Source organism: Schistocerca piceifrons, chromosome 7 (assembly GCF_021461385.2).
Source record: "Schistocerca piceifrons isolate TAMUIC-IGC-003096 chromosome 7, iqSchPice1.1, whole genome shotgun sequence".
Lineage (NCBI taxonomy): Eukaryota > Metazoa > Arthropoda > Insecta > Orthoptera > Acrididae > Schistocerca > Schistocerca piceifrons.
In genome coordinates this window covers 389,979,439-390,005,849 of record NC_060144.1, presented here as the reverse complement: position 1 = coordinate 390,005,849, position 26,411 = coordinate 389,979,439, and the positions used below count along the sequence as shown (strand labels likewise).

The 26,411-nt window shown below is 42.1% G+C and overlaps 1 protein-coding gene across 1 annotated transcript in view; it reads left to right on the top strand.

Moving 5' to 3' along the window:
• Positions 1-1,033: 1,033 nt before the first annotated feature.
• Positions 1,034-26,411, top strand: part of LOC124805726 (arrestin domain-containing protein 17-like) — a 381,347-nt gene continuing 355,969 nt past the window's right edge. Inside the window, exon 1 of the mRNA XM_047266296.1 lies at positions 1,034-1,111. Within this exon, the coding sequence (XP_047122252.1) occupies positions 1,058-1,111 (54 nt within the window). The 5' untranslated portion in view covers positions 1,034-1,057. The remainder of the gene's footprint in view (positions 1,112-26,411) is intronic.

Sequence of the window (26,411 nt, the reverse complement as noted above, 5' to 3'; positions counted from 1 at the left end):
CAAAACCACACCTTCTGCTCGAAAAGTTATGGCTACGGTGTTTTTCGACTCCAAAGGACTCTAGCTTGTGGATATCATGCCAAATGGAACCACCATAAATTCTGATGCATATGTGACGACACTGAAGAAACTTCAAGCTCGACTGAGTCGTGTTCGACCACATCGGCAAAAGCAGGATGTTTTGCTGTTGCACGGCAATGCACGGCCACATGTCAGTCAAAAAACCGTGGAAACGATCACAAAACTCGCATGGACAACACTGAAACACCCGCCTTACAGTCCTGACCTGGCTCCATGTGACTATCATCTCTTTGGGAAACTGAAAGATTCTCTTCGTGGAACAAGGTTTGAAGATGATGACTACCTTGTGCACGCTGCCAAAGAGTGGCTCCAACAGGCTGGTTCAGAATTTTACCGTGCGGGTATACTGGCGCTGGTTCCAAGATGGCGTAAGGCATTTGAGAGGGATAGAAATAATGTGGAGAAACGAAAATATTGTTCCTAAAGGCTGTGTCTGCACACTGTAAAATATTCAAACATGTAGAATAAAAGATGGATTTTAAAAAAAATAGTGTGCATTTCTCTTGGAGTGACCCTCGTATAATGTTCAACAATGGAAATATTAATAATCCCACTGTTGCACAACTGCCAGCCAAATTCCCCTCCACCCGAAGCCTGTGTTACAAGACGCGCCGCAATGACAGAAACAAAATGTTATTGGTATCAACGCTATTACTGTACCAAGCCGAGGATTTTCCATCTCCTCGTCGTAAACTGGCGCAGCATCCCCTGAGCCGGTCGGTGGATATGGGGCGAGATTCCGGCACGGCCGGCGCGGCAGACAAACACGACGCGCCAACAGAGGGGCGGCGCCGGCGCCAGCCCGCGCATGCGCAGTGGCGGCCGCGGCGTCGCGACGCTGGGGCCAGTCTGCCGCTGCGCGGCCACCGGCGAGGTCGGGCGCGACCAAAGCGCAACGGCCACAGCACAGTGTCTCGCGCAGCGGCAACGACGCCGGAGGCAGCCTGCGACAGACGCCGACGCCGACGCCCGGGCGATGACTCCCCACAACCAGCTGAGCCAGTCCCACAGCGGGCTGCCGCGTCGCAGGGTAAGCCGCTTTGCCAGCCCTGCTCCGCAGTAGTACGCAGGCGGCGCCGGAAGAAGTCTCTCAAGTTACGGAGCGGCTTTAGGTCAGTGCGCCGAAGACGTCAAACTCGCCGTCGTCGAAGCGATGGATCGCTTAATGGATAACTCTGCCACCGTGTCGTCATTCGCCTCAAATAATATCAGAACACGTTGGACCGCAGCAGTCAGATCGGCGAGATGGGTGGTGGAAGGTCGGCGTCTTATGCACTGTGCCATTTACCAGGGTGCTCACTTACCTTCTACGATGTTCAGTGTCGTACAACTTGTCAAATATTCAGTTTCTGTAATTCCATCTTGTGTAAATGGAATTTGATTGGGGCAGTTCGAGGACTTGAAGAAAAGAGATACCAACAGCCAAAATCTTATGTAATAATTTTTCTTAGCTATCTGTTTCGGTACCTCGATGGCGTCATCTTCAGGTCCCTATACACGAAACAAGGTAACTCATTTAGCCGTTTCTACTATTAAAGGGACCACTTCTCCAACTAGATTACATAGACTTCTAAAAACTTTCAGTGGTTTTGATCAACAGCCAATCAATATTTTTTGAAAGAGTAAACCACCGTTTGACTCCTAATTACTGTATTTATATCCTGTACTTTTATGCCTTAACAAGTATGACAGTTTTAAGGTCTAAGATAAAAGTCTAAGAATTCTAGCATTGTTCTTGATAATGGCATAAAAGCCGAAATCTAGACAGTACAGAAGATATAGTCAAACGGTGGCCTTATCTTCCAAAAAATTCTGTTAACTTCTCGGTCGGCGTGGCCTCTTCACACCTCCAACGACAGCAAAGTTGTTAGAGGTATGAATGATCCACGTCGACCGGAGAGTTTTTAGAAGTCTACGGACTTCAGTTGGATATAGTGGTCCATATAATAGCACAAATGTCTAGAAGCGTTATCTAGTTTGGTGTACAGAAACCTGCAGATGGCGCCAATGGGCACCGAAACTGACAGATAAATTGAATTATTAAATAAATTTACGGCTGTTGGTGTCCATTTTCTTGAAGACTTGTTAAATAATCGGAACCGCAGCACTGAAGTTCAGTTGCGATATCATCGCCAAATTGCGTCTCGCTGTGCCCTCTGCTATAGTTTCACACAGTTTTCTCAGAGCATAGAGCCTGATTCTTATGTATGTTGTTCTCTGCCCTACATATCATCAAAAGCTACACGTAAATAAGTTGAGGATATGACCGTCACATTGCTGACGTCCTACCATTGTATGTTTGCACAGTGTAGAGCGAAAACTGCTCCCTCGTGGGCTTTGTCATTAATAGCGAGGACTCACTCTAAAGGAAATGGCACATTTACATAGTAAACAATAGATGGAAAAATAGTTTGCTCTTGGATAACACTCCCATAGTCACTATAAATGAAGGTGTGTACCATTCTGCAGATTGTGTTTCCAATAGACTTCCATAACTGAATTCTTTGAGTGACAAATCCCGTACTTTCAAATACAGTGTTTCCCAAGAGAGTGGCCAGTGTTCAGAGATAGGAGCAGACCAATCATTCGATGCAAAAAATGTCTAGAAAACCTGGACTATAAAGTGCATACCTTAAGAGCTATGAGCACTTGTTCGTCTTCGATACTGTGAAACCTTTCTCTTCTTCTGAACAAGTGCTCATAACTCTTGAGATATGCGTTTTAAAGCCATGTTTACAAAGCAATTTTTTCTTGTTCTGATCTATACTACCTCCTACCAAGATCCAGAAAGCAAAGAGATTGCAAGAGAAAAGATTTATTTCACTGTATCAAAGATGAAATCCTCATAGCTCTTAAGGTATGCATTTTAAAGCCCAGACTTTAAATGCTTTTAATAGACTTTTTGCATCGAATAATCTTTCCTGTCATATCCCAGAATATTGACATATCCACCGGGGATGCCCTCCATACGTGAAATGGCTTCCTTCTGGCTCATTCTTTTTATTGTATTCATATGCCTGTAACGAAATTAATTACTGTATAGACTGCTGTAATTGTATTTCTCTAAAAAATCATGGTAGCTTCCTTTTTCGGTTTTCACTTTTCTTCTCAGCAGCGACACGTTTTATGACTAAGTAGCTTTCGCTTACGTGCCGCAACGGGACATGATGAATCAAAATTTCAATTAAAGCTATATGCAATTGTACTACAAACATACATTAAACGTCAGTGATGCCATCACATACCTATAAATATGAACTGACATTGCGATAGAGAATGATTTCTTTTAGGTATTAATTAATTTAATTGCTTGGAAGTGGTGTACAAATTTTTATCTCGCCGAAAAGCGACGATCATCCGCGACATGTCTTGTGTCGACATAATGGGTTTACTTCTCTTGGTCGTCCTCAGTGCTTTCTCAAATGTGAACGTATAGTAAAATACGGTTGTAATATTTCAACCAACGGTAGGAAATTCAAACTAGCGCACTGTATTATCCCTTGAGACCATCTTGTAATACACTTAAAATAATCAATGTAAAACCACATTCGCGATTCAGAAGTAGATTCTTGTGAGGAATAAGACAGTTCTCATGTTTAGCATAAGATCGTGAAAGTTATCGTCTGATGTTTTATTATTATTATTCTCTCAGGTACTGGTTATTTATAGAGAAGTTCTCAGTGCAATAGGCAGTATGTAAAGAATGCCAAGGGGTTCTGTCGTGGTGTGCGTCTAATCCATATCAGTCAAACTTCAGAAACGAACTTTTCGCACTTTTACTGTCACCGTAATACATGTTAATAGTATCTGTTTGGCATGGAAGGAACAACAGTTTAAGGAAACTGTATCATTAACTGCGAAAATTTTAGCTTAGCCGTCACTGCAACTGAATTGAAAATGCAATTTACTGTAACCAATCACGTTTTGTATCCTTCCCACATGAAATTTAGAATATTTACTTCTATCAGATAATTAAAAAGGCATGGAAAACATGGTTGCAATAAATTAGCGTTTCAATTGCAACTGCATCTGTTGCAGCCTTCACTAATAATACTGCTATCAAGAGATCGTTTAACTCTATCCTTCTCAATGTCTGAGATAGGTCACTGGGTCGACTTTGCCAGTTACCAATCTAGTTTATTTACAGCGATTAGAAAAGTTGTTGATAACCAATCACGTATACAGATTGAATTTATCTAATTCTTCGCTGTTTCAGCATGGACAAAAATAAATATTACACGAGTTAAAGTATAAACATCTCGTATGTCATAGCATATCTTTTAAAAATTCGCATTTCGATACAAATTAAGAAAGTGATACCGAAACAGCTGTGATTAGAGTGCAAGCCTATTTCATGGCTGTTACAGCGTCGGCAATTATGAGCAAACAACAATTTTATGACTAAATAGTTTTCACCTGAATTGGCACTGATATTTCGCCACATTGTATGTCTGACTACGAAAACAAAAAGATGGTTAAGAAAAACTCCAGGGTACCTGAACAGGGAACGTTCTTGGCGCTAAGATCATAACGTTCGTAGCCCACTGTGACCCTGAAGGACTGTACTGGTCAGAATCGACTTCCCCTCACAGCCAACGGGCTTGATGCCAAATCCGCGATACCGTAACGCGAGTTCAAGAGCGGAACTTGCCTTACTCTAGTCAAACAAAACTTTACGTAACTTCGCCTCAAGCTCAGCGGCGTAATGTGAAATTGACGATCAGCTTTTGTTGTTTTTTTTTTACCTTGATGACGGAACGTGTCATCGAAAGTCCCTCTTCCATGATTTGTTAACGGCTGTTTCGACCACGGGATAAATTTTTGTCTCTTACTGAGACAGATTCCTAGTCTTAAACCCGTTCCTATATTTATGAAATGTTACTTGTTTAGAGGTTACAAAGACTATACAGTCTCACATTTGTGGATCAGATAAGGTTACTCTCCACAGCTGCTTCTTCGTGAAATATGTCTTACATTTGGACTATTTACCGGAACTGATACTGCATACAGCTTGTCTCATCAATTAGAATAATTTACTATATCACTAGTAATACTAATACCTTTAAAAGGCGTCACTATAATATATTTTATGGACTGATCCAAAACAAAGCTCCAGACTGAATCGGTACCCATGCGAAAGCACGCGCTACCAGTATGTTCCAAAGTGCCACCCACAAGAGCGGGACTCTTTTCATGGTCCCATACTTCAGATGCTATTCATAAATAAGGTAGGGTTAAGTTTTTTGAATAGGCCTTTGGCTAGGGACCTTTTGTATACCCAACAGATGGGTCGTCTTACAGTAACCAACCTACAGTACAGAATCAAAGTTTGAGTACTACAAAATTTCTCCAGTTTAGGCAAACGGTGCAAATCAGTTGGTACTTTTCACATAAGATGTGGTTTTATGGAGGCAATATTTAGTTCACGAGTCGTTCCTGAGAAAACCTGAAAAAAGCGCTTTTCACCAGTTTTCCGCCGTCAGCAGTGGATATCTAGATAACTAACAGCAGCAAATTGCTCAAATTTTAGCGGTATATTCTCTAGGTACTTATCTATCAGTACCACATTCCCGTTTTCAAAAATCTTTATCCATTAAAACACCCTAAGAACATGGTTTTTGGGTACCAAACCCGAGCCGCAGATTCCAAGACGGCTATGCACAGCAAATGGCAGTTATTTTTTTGATGAGGCGAAAACGTTGTCTATAAAGTGGCACAGCACGGAGAAATATGCCGTAAAGGGTCTCCGTTATCGTGAAAAGGGCTCTGGGAACCCCGTGTCAGTCAGGCACCTGCAAAATTTTTGTGCTTTTAAAATCCGGCCTGAGGGATAAAATTACTTCTCCTTCTATCAAAAGTTTACTGACCCATAAAGTTCTTTCCATATAAGTGACACGTCCTGTTACAGCAGGGTAGAAGAAGGCGACTACACCTCTGTTTAATTAAAAGACTGACTGAGAAGTGTAGAACAAACTGCCCCATACTACACTCCTCAGCATCTTCAAAAAATTTTCCCAAAAATGTTGGTGTGGGAATATATTCGCGCCCTTTTATGCTAAGAGAGAAGGGGACTGCGGTAATGGGAAAGAGACGGAAAATTAATATATACTGGAAGATTGTAAACAGTGGTTCTGGTATAGAAAAAGCGAAGGACACAATGTCAGTGTGAGAGAAAGCGGGAACACAGTGACAGTGTAACATAGTTGACAGTGACAGAACGGTGCTAGGAAAATAGTGAAGGAGACAGTACCCATGCGAGAGGAATAAAGAAAGGAGAAGAAACTGGAAGTGGGAGAGAGCCAGAGATGGAGAGAGCCAGTTTCTATGACAATGATAACCAGGAACAGAGAGATAGTGAAAGTGAGAAGAGAAAGCAGCATTGAGAAGGGGTGAATGGGATAGCAGCAGTAAGAGAGAGCAAGAGGGAGACAGTGATGGTGAGAGGAGAAGACTGTGTCTGTGAGACAGAAGACAGTGACACAGAGACACAAAGAGATAATGACAATGACTGAGTGAAACTGGGCAAGTGGCAATTGGTGGGTATGAGCGACTTGCAACGATGGACTAGTGGGTGTGAGTGAGTTAAAGTTAGGAGAGCATGTGGGAGTGAGAGGCAAGATGCGTGTTAAAAAGACGTAATCAGCCAAGTTTGTTTTATTGATTTACAGAAGTCTTTCGATAGGGCTCAGTTAACAGGTGTTTTAAACCTCCTCTGTAATAGGGGGAGTCCTTCCAACTTAATGAAATGAAATGTCGTGTGGCTAGACACTCCCGTCGTGTAGACCGGTGGTTTGGTGCAAGTCTATTTAGTTGACGTCACTTCGGCGACTAGCAAGTCGATTGGGATGAGGTGATGACGAATGATGATGATTGGTTTGTGGGGCTCTCAACTGTGGAGTCATCTGCGCCCGTACAAAGTCCCAATTTTTACACAGCCCAATTTTTGCACACGGTCCAGTCTAACCACTGTCACGAATGAGGATGTGGATGATGTTGATGAAAGGATGAGGACAACACAATCATCTAGTCCCTGGGCAGAGAAAATCCCCAACCCGACCGTTAATCAAACCCGGGACCCAGTGATCCAGAGGCAGCAACTCTAGCCACTAGACCACGAGCTGCAGACGATGATGAAGACAACACAACACTCAGTCCCTGAGCGGAGAAAATCTCCGGTCCAGCCGGGAATCGAACCCAGGCACCTTTGGATGGCATTCCGTCGCACTGACCACTCAGCTATCGAGGCAGACTCAACTTAATAAAAACAACTGAAGACATGTATTCCAAAAACTACATGCAGGCGAAAATTTGTCACAGATTAACCAGCTGCATAGCAGTTAATAGTGTTGTTAGACAAGATGACTCTTTGAGCTCAAAAACAAACATCAACTGAACAGGCCCGTAAGGCCCAACGGCATCGACCGGCCGCCGTGTCGTCCTAAGCCCTTAGGCGTCATTGGTTAGCGATATGGAGGGGCATGTGGTCAGCACACCGTTCTCCCAGCCATTATCAGTTTTCGTGGCCGGTGTCGCTATTTTTCAATCAAGTAGCTCCTCAATTGGACCCGGAAGGTCTGAGTGCACCCCGCTTCCCAACAGAACTCGGCAGACCTGGATGGGAACCTGTGTTACCACTGCGGCAAGGCATTTAGCACTCTCTTTGAGCTTGTTACTTTTTAAAATACTGGCTTATATACTGTTCCCTAAGCTATCTCAGTTTTCTATACTCCATCTGATTTCTCCATGAACTGCAATAATCATCTGTTCTACAGTAGCTTCGTTATCCTGGAACCCTGCTGTTGGTACAGAGGTCTTAAGCGAATACCCTGCGATTTATGGTATCTCATGCTGCCGGTGACCCACCTACGTGCTAGCAAAGCCTGTGAATGCTTAACTTCAGTGATCTGCGTAAAGTCATGATCTCTGCCCCTGTGATTTGTCGAGTCTCAAATCTATCTTCGAAGTGTTGTATACGTGTCAGTACCAGCGATAAACACCTCATTCTTAGGAGTTGTTAGGAGTTGCAGTACAAGCGATGACTCTCTCTAGCATTTTTTAACTTTTTAATGTAGTCACGGATGAGGTAATAAAGAAAGTATTGGCTGGTAGTGATTATAGAATGGGGGGGATGAAGAAATAAAAATCATGTGTTATCCTGCGGATGCTGTTCTCATGGCAAACAGTGGAGAAAACCTGCAGAAACTCTTTCGTGTATTTAACGTGGCAGTCAAAACCGTAAATATGGTCATATCTACGCATAAAGCCAAATGTATGACCACATCTTTGGAACGGATGAGATGCAAACTGGAAGTGGGTGGAGACATTATTGAACACGTAATGACATTTAAATATCTTGATATTGAAATGTCCAGAAGTGGAAATGTCGAAAAGGAAGTTAGAGAACAAGTAGAAAAAGCAAACAAAGTGGCAGAGAGTTTAAATGGTACCATTTGGAAAAACAAACATATCGGAAAAGATGCAAAGGCAAGAAGGTGCCAAATAATAATGAGACCACTTATGACATACACAGCTGAGACAAGACCGCAAACATAAAAAAATGACGGTTGGAAACTACGGAAATGAAAATTGTGCGAAGGATTGCAGACAGGAAGACACAGACAGAGAGAACTGAAAGCTTTAGAATTGTAAAGTGGACTTCATTAATGAGTGGGTACATAACAAAAAGCATTAATGGAATGAACATATAGACGGTTTGGATGAACGGAAAATTATGAAAATCGTAAGAAATAAACCACCAGCTGGTAAAAGAAATATTGGCTGTCCAAGGTTGGAGTGACAACCTCAGGATAGACTGAGGGCTACTGAAACAGGTTTTAGCCTAGAAACAAGAAGAGCAAGAATCGTTCAAGTACCATCTGGAGATATACTTTCTGTGCACAATGTCACTACTTAACGGTATCGATTTATTTATTAATCATTTCAAAAGCACTACATTACTATAAGCTAAAAAACTAAACTTATATTTACACAAACGACGTCTGCCGAAAGGAATGCAGGTGACTGAGCTGTTAAAGTCCAACCAAGCCGGTCTGAGAGAGCTGAAGACACTATCTGATATCCAGAACGAACCTTCGACTTGCTTCAGGGAGAACCAATCGAGTCCGAAATCTAGTGAGATGCAAACACGTTCGTTTCATCTTAAAACCAGAGAACTAATTACTTGGGAGGGAGTTCCATTGGAACCCTATATAAAACTATAAAACTGAAATACTTGTTACCGAATCTGAATCGAGAACTCAACTACAAGAAACACTGCTCGAACATCAAGGAAAGAAGCGATATCTCGAAAAAAAATGTTGTGCCTAAGCTGACAGGTAGCAGGTGGGTAGCACATAGATCCTTCAAGAGACATCTGAGGATCCCGTGTTGCCGGCCGGTGTGGCCGAGCGGTTCTAGGCGCGTCAGTCTGGATCCGCGTGAACGCTACGGTCGCAGGTTCGAATCCTGCCTCGGGCATGGATGTGTGTGATGCCCTTAGGTTAGTTCTAGGGGACTGATGACCTCAGATGCTAAGTCCCATAGTTCTCAGGGCCATTTTTTTTATCCCGAATTCATTAATGGCACGACCGATTTAAATTTTCTGGAGAGTAACTTACTGGTTGTATAGAACAATGGAAAAATGCCAATAGTCTATAATCAGAACTTACGAAATGCAGAAGTAGCGCACAGAAATGGTCTTCAGTCGGAGTATGGATGTCGTTCATCACAAAGGACATCTCATCCACTCCAGTAGTGCAGTTCCTTGCCACATGCAGGAAGATGGAGTGATAGCAAAGGTCATCAGTCTCCTGTTCACACTCAAGGATGGAAGCAGTGTACCCATTACGTCTGCGCACCTATATTTCAAAAATTCCAGAATTCTGGAAACATCCCCCAGGCTGTGGCTAGGCCATGTCTCCGCAGTATCCTTTCTTTCAGGAGTGCTAGTTCTGCAAGGTTCGCAGGAGAGCTTCTGTAAAGTTTGGCAGGTAGGAGACGAGATACTGGCAGAAGTAAAGCTGTGAGGACCGGGCGTGAGTCGTGCTTCGGTAGCTCAGATGGTAGAGCACTTGCCCGCGAAAGGCAAAGGTCCCGAGTTCGAGTCTCGGTCGGGCACACAGTTTTAATCTGCCAGGAAGTTTCATTTCAAAAATTGTTGGATCTGACGGGAGCCCGCGTTACCACTGCTGCAAGGCCTTTAACACGCTTTGAGCTTGCTACTTTTTAACATTTGAGGCCAACTGTATGTCGATTTTATTGCATCCAAGGTACATTTCGCATAGGTACCACGAAGGTAAGAGAAATTAGCGCTTGTAGCCAGGTATATAGATAGCTTTCATTCGCTCTGTTTGCTAGTGAAACAGGAAGGGAAATTACAAGCACTGGATCGTCGTACCCTCTGCCATGCACAGTGGTATGGCTTGCGAAGTATGTATATAGATGTGCATGTTGATGTAGAAGAAGACGTAGAGCGAATATTGTTGAACAATGGACTCATCAGCAGATGACTAAGTGTTTACACGTTGACCAAACACCGATGTCATTTACGATTGCAGAGGGTGCAGGATAATCAAGTCGTACTGTGGGTAAATGGAAACGCGTCGTACATCAGCATATAGCACAGAAGAGAGTCTACCGTAAAGATGTACTCCGTTCAAACGGACCATACCACATGGCTCAACACCCACGGACGAATCCCATTAGTCGAAGGGAAAACGACCAACCAAAGAATTAAAACTGTCGCAAAAGCTTGCTACAGAGCTTGTACCGACTGATCGAAGCTGGTTAGCGTATATTCGCATACAGTATGACACATTTAAGTACCGTAAACATGGAAAGCAAGTTATAACAGGAAATGAACGTGTTGAGTAAACTGGCACCTTTCAAATACACAATACAAATTGTATTAAAAAATCTCTGCATTTCCCTGGATGTTTTTCGATATCTTTACGAACTCTATCAGATGGAGGGCGCGCAATAACGTTAATTAATCGAGAATGAAGTTTTCACTCTGCAGCAGAGTGTGCGCTGATATGAAATTTCCTGACAGATCAAAACTGTGTGCCGGACTGAGATTGGAACTCGGGACCTTTGCCTTTCGCGGGCATGTGCTGTAGCACCTTTATTTTTTTATTTTTTAACGTACCTAATTTATCACGCAAATTTATTTTTATAGATTTAGAAAATTCCTCTATTGCTTACTCGTCTCGGTACTGCAAGCATTTTTTAAGTTGTCATAAGCCTTTTCTAAGCCCATAAATTCTACAGAGTTTCCTCGTTTTATGTGTTCTTTAACCAATAACAAACGGAAAAACATTTACTACCTGGCATACTTTCCGCTGCTGTAACTAAACGTATTTCCCTAATGCTCCATCAATAATTCTTTCTGTTCTTCTGTGCGTGTTATCAGTTTAATAGAATGAAGTATCATGATGATAATCCAATAATATTGACATTTGTGTGCTAGTGTCTTTTTCGATAATAAAATGGAAATTTCATGCTGAGTTACCCGATTTAAATTTCTTTTTATAGACTTCGATAACGTTCCAGTTCCAATACTTTCTGAAGATTTTAGTAGCTCCGTAAATGTATCACTGACTATCGTTGATTATTTCAAGAACTCATTGCGTTGTTAACGCATTACTGAATCAGCAGATACTTCTTTATAAGAACAGTTACCACTTGAACATCCCAAGCACGACTCACGACCAGTGCTCACAGCTTTAATTCCGCCAGTACCTCCTTTCCTATCTTCCAAACTACACAGAAGCTCTCCTGCATTCCTTGCAGAATAAGCACTCCAGAAAGAGTCTTGGTTTGGCACACATTTCTGATCTGCCAGGAAGTTTCATATCAGCACATACTCCGCTGCAGAGTGAAAATTTCAGTCTGGAAACATCCCCCATGTTGTGGCTAAGCCATATCTCCGCAATATCCTTTCTTCCAGGAGTGCTAGTTCTGCAGGGACGGAGGAGCGCTTTTGTGAAGTTTCTGATGTAGGAGACGAGGTACTGGAGGAATTAAAGCTGTGAGGATGGGTTTTGAGTCGTGCTAAGGTCGCTCAGATGGTAGAGCACTTGTTCGTGAAAGGCAAATGTCCCGAGTTCGAGTCTCGATCCGGCACACAGTTTTGATTTGCCAGGAAGTTTCATGGTAATTGATGTTAATTATTCGGCTCTCAGAATAATTTAAGCGTTTTCTTCGTCCACTGCAGTTTGCCATTAAACAAGCAAAGAGAATTTACACGACTTTACGTTCCGAGGATAAGGTTGTAGGTCTTTGTAGTGACTGTTTAATGTACACCTCTGGGATTATTATCGTGTTTTGTCATCTGCGGAAGCTGTTTAACAATGCAGTCTTGATCCTCTTTTTTCCTTCCACTGCTGTTTATTAGCCTGGGTGACAAATTCTACACCACGCTGATTGCTTGGGACATAACGGAGGACGTTAAGCTTGATTAAAGCGTCGTAATTATTATTACTACCTGATACAAGGGTAAGCGTTGTGCTGAGGTACAGTACGATACGGCGTAGAGCTTTCATATTTATTGATTATGACTTCGAAAGCGCACAACTGTTTAAACTTCTAAGCTGCATACTACAACAAAAAAATTTGTCTGTCCTAAAAAGGCATAATGACGCTGCCACCATTACAAAGCAACGGAAATTTTAGACAATCTTTGTTATCCTTCGTAGCATGATAGCGATTGTAAGACGTAAAAACGTAAGGTGGGTACGGCCAGTGCACCGAGCGGTACCGACGTGTCACCGTGCCATCCTCCACAAACACAATGAAGTGGTTCAAATGGCTCTGAGCACTATGGGGCTTAACATCTGTGGTCATCAGTCCCCTAGAACTTAGAACTACTTAAACCTAACCAACCTAAGGACATGACACACATCCATGCCCGAGGCAGGATTCGAACCTGCGACCGTAGCAGTCGCGCGGTTCCGGACTGAAGCGCCTAGAACCGCTTGACCACCGCGGCCGGCTACACACTGAAGTGTCAAAAGTTACGGGATAGCGATATGAAATATACAGGTGTCAGTACTATCGCGTACACGAGATATAAAACATCACTTGAATTGCCGGCCTGTGTGGCCGAGCGATTCTAGGCGCTTCAGTCTGGAACCGCAAGACCGCTACGGTCGCAGTTTCGAATCCTGCCTCGGGCATGGATGTGTGTGTGTCCTTTGATTAGTTAGGTTTAAGTAGTTCTAAGTTCTAGGGGACTGATGACCTCATATGTTAAGTCCCATTGTGCTCAGAGCCATTTCAATCATTTTGTAATGAGCATCGATAAGAAATAAAACATAGAGGGAATTAAAGAAAACTCCCTCCTGGCAGAACGAAACAAAATGGCATCCACGTCCAGATACCTTGTGGGTAGACTCGCTCTGAATCCCAAGGCTATCAGACAAGTTCCAGGCACGTCTTCGCGAAGAATATTGCATTTTGCCGGTACATTGGGCCGAGTCCTGGTATTGCACTGAAATTACTTTCTCACACCTGTGACAACCCAGCTGCAGGGGGGATCGAAGAAGGCACAACCAAAAAGTTGGAATATTACTGATGGTATCGCGGATGGTGCACGATGAAAGTACAACGATCTTGCAGGGATGTCCAAAAATCAAGAACACTCTTATTGCCTTTAATGGAACAAATACAAGATCGAGAGGCCTTTTATCCAGATTACAGCGATGGTCTTCGTACGTGGGAAGTAAGTCTCATCTGGGAACACAAGTGATTTAAGTTAGTTATCAAGATTTAAGTGAGTTTGAACGTGGTGTAATAGTCGGTGCACGAGCGATGGGACACAGCGTCTCTGATATAGCGATGAAGTGGGGATTTTCCCGCACGGCCATTTCACGAGTGTACCGTGATTATCAGGAATCCGGTAAAACGTCAAATCTCCGCTGCGGCCGGAAATAGATTCTGCAAGAACGGGACCAATCGTTCGATGTGACAGAAGCGCAACTCTTCCGCAAATTGCTGCAGATTTCAATGCTGGGCCATCAAAAAGTGTCTGTGTGCGAACCATTCAATGAAACATCATCGATATGGGCTTTCGGAGCCGAAGAATCACTCGTCTACCCTTGATGGCTGCACGACACAAAGCTTTACGCCTCGCCTGAGCTCGTCAGCACCGACATTGGAATGTTGATGAGTGGAAACATGTTGCCTGGTGCGACGAGTCTCGTTTCAAATTGTATCGAGCGGATGGACGTATGTGGGTATGAGGCAATCCCATGAATCCATGGACCCTGCATGTCAGCAGGCTGGTGGGGGCTCCATATCGGTGTGGGGCGTTTGCAGTTGGGTTGATATGGGACAGCTGATACGTCTAGATAGAACTCAGACAGGAGACACGCACGTAAGCATCCTGTCTGATCATCTGCATCCATTCATGTCCATTGTGCATTCAGATGTACAAGGGAAATTCCAGCAGGGCAATGCGACACCCCACACGTTCAGAATTGCTACAGAGTGGCTCCAGGAACACTCTTCTGAGTTTGAATACTTCCGCTAGCCACCAAACTCCCCACACATGAACAAACTGAGCATATTTGGGATGCCCTGCAACGTTCTGTTCAGAAGAGATCTCCATCCCCTCGTACTCTTACGGATTTATGGACAGCCCTGCAGGACTCATGGAGTCAGTTCCCTCCAGCACTACTTCAGACATCAGTCGAGTCTATGCCATGTCGTGTTACGGCACTTCTGCGAGCTCGCGGGGGCCTATACGATATTAGGCAGGCATACAAGTTTCTTTGGCTCTTCAGTGTAGAAAACACTTCGTGAAAAAAAAAGTGTTCAGAAGGGGAGGAGGAAACGAAATTAAGCTTCACGGGTTTGAGAGAATACATGACGTAATTTCAATGAATACAAAATTGAGTCAAACTCAAAAGAACCTGGTAGTATGAGCCCACTTATCACTATGACGTTGCAGCCTCTCTGACTTGGATGCGCGCACTGATTCGGTTGAGAAGGGTGTCATACAGATACAGTATCCTATCCTGAGGTAATATGGCCCACAATTGTAATTTTTCCTCGATACCCTGTGTAATGGCACTGGGACGGAGTTTGCGTCCGAGCTGGCCCCACATCAATCAGGGACAGATCTGGGCATCTCGATAGTGACTGGAGTACCTCAACATCCTATCTTCTATCTACCTCCTCCTGCCTCTCTCTTTGCCCATTTCCTTCACTCCCTCCCTCTGTCCATATCTTCCTCCCCTATTCCTCTGATCATATACTCTCCCCCTCTCTTTCCCACTCCTCCTCTACCCATCTCAATCTGTCCCGAGTCATCCTCATGAGCACGTGTAGGTCCTGGAACACAGTTCAATAAAGCAAGCCGACACTCTTCCCACAAAGCTGACATGGAGGGCAGGCTACACTTCAGGGGCTTGAAAATCATAGTAACAGACTCATAGTAACACCCATCTGAACGCTAACTGGACACATCCAGTGACATTTAAATCAGTTTAAAAATGTTTTAAGAAAAGCATATAAAGCCCTAATAAGAAATTTGAAGATGAAACCTTTGAAAAATATTCTGAGTAATTTCCTGGTTTAGTAAGCGGTTGCATCAGCTGGTAGAACCTTGATACTCCACAAGAACGCGGCTAAGTAGCCCAAATTAAATGTTTCTAAAACGTACACAAAGCTATTACTACAAACACAATAAAACTAACACATGCAACATGGTTTAGCAACAAATAGCTAAATTTCACAATATGGAGATTAGATTTAGGGATTAGCTACACCCCTGCTTCCAGTGTCACTCTGGTCTGTAATATGAGACAGGACAAATAAAAAGTCCTGGTACCAGGTGATAATAGAGAGCTGCAACAAGTTAATACAGTTTTTCTGCATTTACAAGAAGTGGAAAATATTGGGTTGTAAAACACACACTACAGGTCTTAAATAACTAGTAGCTTAGGGGGTTCAGAGTGGGCCAACTTCATAAGGAACACCTACAAAGTACAGAACACAGCTGGAGCACTGAAAGTCACACCAAACCCTTACGCTGTTCACAACTGTAAAATTTACTGAATGTAACGTGTGTCCTTATCCACCTCTTTCACCAAAGGACCAAAGCTATAAACAATAAGCATGTAATTAAAAGGAAGTATTAGCATTGGAGGCTGAACTTTTTCAAACAAATCAAGTGATTTAAATAGTGGGATGACAATTAGCAGCCATTGGATTCTCTCAGAGGCCCGCCCAGTTAACCAGCATTACCGAAGTTAGCGCAGCTTGCAAGAAACTCGGCTTGTATAATGTGTCGTAATTTCAGATAGAACAGCATTGCTGCATTGCTAAATTTAAGCAACCACTTCAAAGCATCGAACCGCATTTTAATAGGGAGATGTAAACATGCAGCTTGCTGTCACATGGCGGCACGTAGAGAAGAACTCTGGCACAGACGGCAGTTTGCAGCACCAGACCTTAGGCCACGGTGGAGACAGCCCCTGTTTCTGCTGTACCCCGTAGTCGAAAACACAGTCACCAAACCCGGACCGCCAGATGCTCCGCACATATCACGAGCTTTCCAGCTAAGCGGCACCTGCCTCCGCGGCGGAGTATCTGCCAGAGAGACAGCTCGCCAGAGATCTCTTACGTGCCGCCCATGAACGCCTTTTATCCAAAGATAAGTGCGCACAAAGCCCTGGTGCGTAAATTGATTAGCGACACAGCTCAGTACCAATTTTAGAGTACTATCGTAAATTTTTGTGATACCCTGTGCATGTTTCTGACACGATTAAAGAAATAAAATCCCATAAGACGTCAATAATAGAAAATATGCAAAATATGTTAATTTATCGGCCTATCTCCAAATGTGACCATTATTCATATGGCACAAGTAGCAGAATTTGAACCTTATAGCACGTCTACTACGTGGTTTTTCCAGTTTAAAAAAAAGGTTCAAATGGCTCTGAGCACTATGGGACGTAACTTATGAGGTCATCAGTCCCCTATAACTTAGAACTACTTAAACCTAACTAACCTAAGGACAGCCGAGCGGTTCTAGGCGCTACAGTCTGGAACTGCGCGACCGCTACGGTCGCAGGTTCGAATCCTGCCTCGGGCATGGATGTGTGTGATGTCCTTAGGTTAGTTAGGTTTAAGTAGTTATAAGTTCTAGGGGACTGATGACCTAGAAGTTAAGCCCCATAGTGCTCAGAGCCATTTGAACCATTTGACCTAAGAACATCACACACATTCATACCCGAGGCAGGATTCGAACCGGCGACCGTAGCGTTTGCGCGGTTCCAGACTGTAGCGCCTAGAACCGCTCGGCCACACCGGCCGGCTTTTCCATTTTAAATTTTATCAATGTTCACATTTAGGAAATTAGAATTTTCTACCCTGATTATTACTTCTTGTGGTGTACTATGTAAACAGAACGTACTATGTAAACAAAACGTTGTATGTATAAAAAAGAAACGTTAAAGTTAGTCCATTTGTTGAAAACCAGTCAGTAACTTCCACATCATACATTCTTATTTCTGTTGATGTTTCTATACCAGTTTACTAGACTTCACAACAATGCTTGTATCATCTGAAAACAGGAATAACTCTGCCTCTCGATTCAAATAAAATAGCAGATCATTAACATAAAGTAAGGACAGTACTGGGCATCTAATCGAATCCTGTGGAACTCTCATTGTAATTGACGATATGCGCGAAAAAACGGACTAACCCACAGTACTCAGAAATGGAGAAAAATGCAGTTGTGTAAATGAGACTCGAAAAAAATCAAACTATTTTATTTTTATTTTGTAATGGATATCCTTATAGTATGGACCATTTATTGTTTCAGAACTATCATATCCTTTATACTGGAACGTAACATGAAAAATAATAATTAGCAAAGAAAAACAAGAGTATTTGAAGATTTGTTTTGTACATTATCAAACATCCACAACCAAAAATTACCATTAACAGGTTGGTTGATTGGTTGATCGGAGGGAGGGGACCAAAGAGCGAGGTCATCGGTCCCATCGGATTAGGGAAGGATGGAGAAGAGAGTCAGCTGTGTCCTTTCAAAGGAACCATCACGACATTTCCCTGAAGCGATTTAGGCAAAACACGGAAAATCTACATCAGGATGGTCGGACGCGGGTTTGAACCACCGCCCTCCCGAATGTGGGTCCAATGTGCTAACCACTGCGCCACCTCGCTCGATTCTATTGAATGTAGTAAAAGGTACACAAGTGTTATCACCAGTATTGTAACACAAGTGTTGTCCCATCTCGACAGCGCTTAACTTCGGTGATCTGACGGGAATCGGTGTTACCACTGAGGCAAGGCCGTTGGTTTTTAATGTCTTGTTACACATAAACCTACCATTGTGAATGTACGTCTGGTGTTTCGTTGCCTAATGAAACACAGAAACTAAATTCAGGAGTTCCAGGTGTTTTCTTTTGTTGACTGACACGGGATAGGCGTCCACTGCTTATATCGAAGATTGCTAGACAACCTTCCTTACAAGTCTGAACGTTTACTTCGCCTACAGTAACCTTATAAATGTTGGTTGTTTGCCGCCTACTCTTCTCTAGATTATCAGTATATGTCTGCTTGACAGGATTTATATTCCCACATGCAAAGATATAAGAATTTTAAGGATCATTGTTACTTAGATTTCGGAAATCACGAAACAACTTCTCCCGTGTACCTACAGGTACAATATCGAAGCATTTTCTCGCATAGGCTCAGTCTGAACCTTGCGATTTTGCCTTTCCCACTACATACTTATAACTACTGTAATCTTTACCGTTGTTTCGCTTCTTCTTGCCAACTTCTTTGCGCCAGTTCTGTGGATTACGTTTTCTCTTTTCGATAATTTCCACTGATTTTTCATACTCTCGTCAACGTTTCCCAGTTATACATCCGCCATGTTCGCTATTTGTATTCTGTACTGAATGTGCCAACTGAACACTTCATACGCTCTAACTAGATTCATGAGTGATCAATATTGCACATTACATAAGGATTATATTTTTGTTTACACTTTTATTAATTCCAATATAATCTACCTCAGCCCCCAAATCTTTTCAAATTACATTTAATTATCTGATGTCTGTTCATCAGCCGGCCGGAGTGACCGAGCGGTTCTAGGTGCTGCAGTCTGGAACACGCGGTCGCTACGGTCGCTGGCTCGAATCCTGCCTCGGACATGAATGTGTGTCCTTAGGTTAGTTAGGTTTAAGTAGTTCTAAGTTCTAGGGGACTGATGACCTCAGAAGTTAAGTCCCATAGTGCTCAGAACCAACTGAACCATTTTTTTTCTGTTCATCATATGGCGCAGTATTGGCTACCCTGCTACTCAGCTATTCAGTTTCTTTCCGCTGGAGCTAAGCCGGAGTGTAGCGGTAGGATAGGCCTTTTTTGACATGGGTGTGTGTGATGTCCTTAGGTTAGTTAGGTTTAAGTTCAAATGCTTCAAATGGCGCTGAGCACTATGGGACTTAACATCTGTGGTCATCAGTCCCCTAGAACGTAGAACTACTTAAACCTAACTAACCTAAGGACATCACACACATCCATGCCCGAGGCAGGATTCGAACCTGCGACCGTAGCAGTCGCGCGGTTCCGGACTGCGCGCCTAGAACCGCGAGACCACCGCGGCCGGCTTAGGTTTAAGTGGTTTTATGTTCTAGGGGGTTGATGACCTCAGATGTTAAGTCCCATAATGCTCAGAGCCTTTTGAACCAATGGGAAAAATGCTCTGAATTAATAATGCACTTCTAAAGTTAATAAATATATTACATATTAGAGAATCGCAACTTTTCGGTTCCTTATAGAAAGCATTATCTATATCATATGAACTATTACTTTTTGGGTTGATGATGTTTATTTCAACAGAGGATGTGAGATTTATATTTATGTCACTGAATGTCAAATACCGTAATGTGCTCCAAACGTATACTTTTAAGTTCTTCCTCGTTTCCATATCACTATCTGATATCAGCAAAGTTCTTTTAGTGGAGAAATTTTTCTTCGCCAGTCCCTGTCTGCATCTGTTATCCTCTTTGCTTTTTACATATTGTGTCATCTTGGTTTCAATTCTTTCAATAATGCGTTGGCCCCAGTTCTGATGTTAAGCAATACGTTATTCTTCCTTCCACTGCTCTTCATTATTTACATTACTTCTGTATCCAAACAAAGCCGCATACTGAGTGAAGCACAATTATTTTGCATACTATTAATTTAATGCTATGGTTCTGTTCCGCCGTAACACTTTTTGTGGCTGGCTCGCGCGTTAAGTTAAACTAAAGGGCGGGGCTCATGATGTGTGGTTCTCGTGAGCATGGAAGGCGTGTGCGATCTTGTGATGTGGGTGGGAAGTGCGCGTTAATCATACTGCGCACGCGCAACCAGCGCACGACAGCAATCTCTGGCGTGTGGCAAAAAACAAAACAAAACACACACTGAAGACGTGACACACTGTTAGCTACGATGACGTTTCTGTTCACGTTGTCACGAAAGCCAGGCGACTGTCTTTTATATTATATGTGACGACTCATTCTTGAAAATATTCTTTCGTATTCTGTGGTGTAAAGTGAACAACATTATCTTTGTTTAACTTCGACTTTTTGTGGAGATCACACTTTGTCAATGACGACCTTCAGCTGCTTGAGCCCGCGTGCCAAAGATCCTAGTATTTGGAAAATTCCATCTACATGACTGCCCTCAGTTCAGAATTAAGTGCGTGCCAGAGGGTACATGATCCACTTTCAGACTATTTTGTGACCGTTCCACTCTGGAACACTGCACGGGGAAACGAACACTTAAATCTTTCCGGGCAAGCTCTGATTACGATTATTTTATTACAATGATCATTTCTCCATATGCAGATGGGCGCAAAAAACTATTTTTAAATTCGAAGGAGGTAGTTGGTAATTGAAATTTGGTGAAAGGATCTTGCCGCAACAAAAAACGCCTTTGTTTGTATGATGTGAGATTTATATTTATCTCACTGAATGTCAAATACTGTACTGTGCTCCAAACGTACACTTTCAAGTTCTTCCTCGTTTCCATATCACTATCAGATATCATCAAAGTTCCTTACAATATCCTTTACTCTCTCTCCCAAATTACGCGATAATACAAAACGAGCTGTCCTTATTTGAACTTTTTCGATGTCATCCGTCAATCCTATCTGATACGGACCACATACTTCGCAGAAATACTCCTGCAGAGGACGGTCAAGCGTTGTGGAGGCAGTCTTTTTAATAGACCTACTGTATTCGTAGGTGTTCTATCAGTCAAAGGCAGTCTTTGGTTTGCCTTCCTCACAACACTAGGCGTGTGATCGTTCCAGTTTAAGTTATTGGTAATGGTTATCGCTAAGCATTTTGCTGAACTGATAGACTTCAGTTGTTTGTGATTTATTATTTAACCGATATTTAATGGATTTCTTTTAGTACTCATGTAGACGACCTCACTCGTTGCATTATTTACTAAGTCAATTGCTACTTTTCACACCATATAGATATCATGTATAAATCTTTTGTGGTTGTTTTTGATCTTCAGATGACTTTACTAGACGGTAAATGACAGCATCATCTGCAAACAATCTAAAAGGGCTGATCAGATTATCTTCTAAATCGTTTATAGATGTTAGGAACAGCTGAGGGTTTATAACACTACCTTGAGGAACACAAGGTATCGCATCTGTTTTACTCGATTTTTCGTCAGTTACTAGGAACTGTGACCTTCCTGGCAGAAAATCACGAATCCACAGTACAACTGAGATGATACTTCATAGGCAAGCAATGTATTAGAAGTCGATTGTGAGGAACGGTGTGAAAACATCCCTTGTATTATATCTAGGTATATGGAAGCAATTTAAAATCCCCTGTCGATGGTACTCATTACTTCGTGTGAATGAAGAGCTAATGGCAGCTAAGCATGCTGTAGCTAAGGAAGAAAGAAAGTGTCACTTGAACACAAAATGAAATTCTCTCCGAATCTGTTCGCACATTATTTACTTCACGAATGCTCCAGATTCTTGGGAAGAAAGAAAGGACTTTTCAGAAACTAATTTAATTAACGTGAATAGTTCCGGTATTTATTATCAGACCTCTAGTAAGATCAGAATATTGGTTCCAATTTATTTTCCGTTATTCACCCATGATCCTACCAAGCAAATCAACGCAGTAAGTTGCAGTAGAAAGAGATAAGTAGATAAACTATTAGCCAAATATTTATGTACGAGCAATTCAAAACATCGATCGTTTTCTCAGTGTTACCTTATTGATGACCAATAACACGGATTAGCTATCCAAATGCTTCTTAGGTAGAAACTGATACTACTTACTTCTCCATCTAAGTCTAGCTACATCTTTTACATACTTCCTTCCTGGAGTGATGCGTTATCTAACAACATTAATGTTGCCACTAGGCGTCAAAAATACACGTAGTACAAATGTGGCAATTTACTTTTCTCAACAAGATATTTAATGACAAGTTATCAAGAAGGTAATTTGCCCTTCTGTGCACTGCATGTCGTCTGTTTTGTCGTCAGTTTTACGTGTTCAGAGCGCCAGATAATGGGTTTCCACAAATGAGAATAGTGTTCCAAATACTTATCAGTATTTGCAACATAAGCACAGTAAATGCGCTCTGACGATATTAATTTAATGAACTGGTCAGAGTCTTCGTCCACCCCCGTGGCCCAGTGGTCAACGTGACAGACCCTCGCGCTGGGGACCAGGGTTTTATTCATGGTACTGCTAGGAACTTTTCCTTGGTGCCAGTTCAGAAGCGACCTGATTGAGAGGTAGCGGCTCCAAGGTCGAAACATCGATAAAGGCCGGGAATGAGGTGTGCTGACCCCATGCATCTCCAAACCGCAAACGATGATGAATGAATGAGAATGACATGGCGGTCGGTCGACAGCCGGACCGTCTTCAAGGGTTGATCGTGGAGTTACCGATACTGGTCATACCCTTCCGTTACCAGTTGAAGGAACAACACTAGACTACAAATTGTAAAATCCTTGGTTTATTTTAAAGAATGAGTGTTATAGGTATCTAAGAACCATCTGACGAAGTCTTGAACTGTTCTGGTAGACTCCTCCTCCATATTTTGTTGCTATTAATTGGCAGTAGGTTTATAATTGGAAATATGATAACAGTAATCGCGTACGGACCGCTCGAAATTTTTTGCCTAACTGCAGCACGGCGCACTATGCAAACGACAAAAAACTGTAGACACAATGAAGTTCTGTGCTCCAAGACGGAGTTGTCCCACCAGGTAGTATAGAGATAATTGTCGACAAATTCTGGACAGAAAAACTACAGTCTTCTACGAACAGTGTTATACCAGCCGAGTACTGTGAGCATCTTCCGTTTACTGTCTGTAATTTTTAGTGTAAGAGAGCACCCACTGTTGTTCCCCAGACTATGATGTAGTTTTCTAGCTAATTTTTCTGGAGTAGCAGCAACAATCTTATCGGAAGATGGTATCCACCGTTGCTTTCGAGAATCCACGTAAGTTTTGCAGATAATCATTTTGGAGAAGCTGTCGTAAAATAAATCTATTTCATGATTTCAAGTAACTTTCAACAGTTTCGGAAATGTATCGACCTTCAACATTGAAATTATTAGGGGCTATATACAAAATATTGACAATACCTAACACGAAAATTGGCTGATACGAAATGTAACACACGGAAATTTTTTATTATTTGCAGGCTATGATTATAAATAACAACAAGCAATACATGAAGATAAGAAACAGAATTGGAACACCTGTATGCATGTTTACACAAAAAAGTCGTCTAAAATCAGTTAGAGTCGAAAGAAAGAAATTGTTTGCCAAGAACGTTCGTGTGAAGCGCGGCTCTATATAGCTGTGAACGTTGTTCACAAAAATACAGACCCATGAACTCGCTTTTAGTTAAGTTGGACACTTGTTTACAGTGTAGTGAATAGAGTGTTGTATGAAATTTATAGAAATGTTGTAAACTATTTACTTGGTTCCACTGTACTTCTCTATATGAATATAACAACGATGGCTCGTATCCTTCCTCCAATTATCGTTGGATAAGCAATGGAAGAAACACAGTTCTCACGAATAACCTGTCAGCATGAAAGGTAACTGCCTGACCATTGGTTCACTAAAATGCATCACACGGAAATGATAAAACAATAATGAGACCAGTACATTAAAACTGAGGTGTGGTTCATTAAAATGGCCACCGACTTCTTTCAAAACAACATATCTAAGGTATATTATGACATTTTGTGTTATACTGAACTACCTACGTTTATCACTCATGCATCACGTTGAAAAAAAATTGTCGCTTGAAAGATTACTTTTACGACGTAACTGTTTTCGGGCAACTATGCCCATCATCAAATGTTTCAATCTCAAGTCTTCAAAATTAGTGTAACCTTACTAATATTTTTGTTAATATTTTCAGGCATCATGTTGATGAGAAAAGTCCTTCTTTTGCAAATGAATATATCCATTATTATGAACCAAACACGATTCGCCTCTTCACATCAGGCATCGTCAGTGGTCTATAATAAAAGGAAATTACTGAGTTGTACTTATATTACTATGATAGGATATCTGTAGTGTTTGCCGGCAACACTTTTCGATTATCTGTTTCCAATTGTATAGTTAGGATATGCTTAAATGATAAATCATAATAATATATTTGTAAAAAGTTAGATAGCTAAAATCTACTGTCAGAAAACACTACAGATTTCCCAACAAACTAAGTATTATTAAATAATGTTTTTTACATTCTAGAGGATACTTAGTGGGAATAGGTGAATCTTGTTTGCTTAAAAACAAAATAATCTTTCAGAAAGAAAAGAATAAATTTTTGTTATCTACATGATAAATAATTAATGGCTAGTATTGTCTTAGTTATCGTCTTTCTGCTTTTTAGTGGATTGCGGAAACACAATAAAGTGTCCCCTAAGACATGAAAAGCTTATGAAAAATCAAAAATAATTTCCATAGGGAAAAATCTAGCGTTATGTAACTACATGTGCGTTCAGTAAGCAATGAAACACTTTCTTTGACAGCGGGTTGCTTTCATTCAGGATTCCAATTCACCATATTATTTCCCACTCTTTGGGGTGGAAAATCCTATGTTTCTACACAATCTCCGCTCAATGCGGCGGTCTTACGCCCCTTACTGATATGACCTGTATGCCCCCATGCTATACCACTTTACTGGTCGACGTCGGATCCAACGTCTTGCTGGATCAACAATCCCCCCATCATCCACGTACTGCTTCCCACAGAGTACGTCCCTCATGGGGCACAGATGGTACATCTGTTACCATTTGATGGAGCAACACCAGACAAGACATTGTAAAATCCTTGGTTTATTTTAAATAAAAAGTGTTGCAGATATCTAAGGGTCATCTACGAAGTCTTGAACCGTTCTGCTATTCGTAGTTTCCTCCATATTTTGTTGCTTTATGGTGTTGTGTTAGGCAGCGAGGACCGCAGTGGGCACACAACTTTGAATAATCCAACTGGAGGACGCGTGTGTCAGCACTACCAGCAGAGACATCCAGTTGAGCATCAAGGTATTCGACTGTGATCCATTGAGCACCTCGAATGAGAGTGTCTGCACGCTCTAACACTACAGAAGTCACTGCTGTGTGCGGCCGGGTGGCACGTTGTAGATCGGACAGGTTTGCGTGACATTGAGATTACGACAGACGCCTCGCCCAACAACTCACCATGTTTTTGTTCACTGCCACGTCTCCGTAGACATTCTGCAAGCGCTACGAATATCTGCGATGCTCTGGTTTTCCGCTACAGACGTCATTTTGAAGACAACTCATAGTGGCTCCACCTATCGGAAGTTCATGAAACTATTGGTGCTGAAGCGAGAATATTTCATGATGTCCCACAACAAATTCCGCATGTTTTCAACTGTAACTGACCGAGAACTTATTCAGTGCCTGTCGTAAATCACTACGCTACTTGTTGAAATATTGGATCACAAACGAATCATTCACCCATCCTACTGCAAGGAACAGAGAACTCTAAAATAATAAATAGAAAATTTTTTATAGAGAACATTTGACTCTCCTATCTATCTTTGGGTACTGAACTGAGATATGTGGCAATGCACCAAGACAATGGACTCGCATTCTAGGAGGTCTTTGTTCAGACTACTTTCCTACGACACCGACTGTCTCCATTTTTATTTTCCTGAATCACTTCGGACACACTTTAGAGGAAGGCAAGTGCTGAATTCTCACTCCATTCCATCCACTCCACTCTTTCCCCAACTAAGCCACGACTCCGTCTGCAACGACCGGACGCTAACCTCTGAC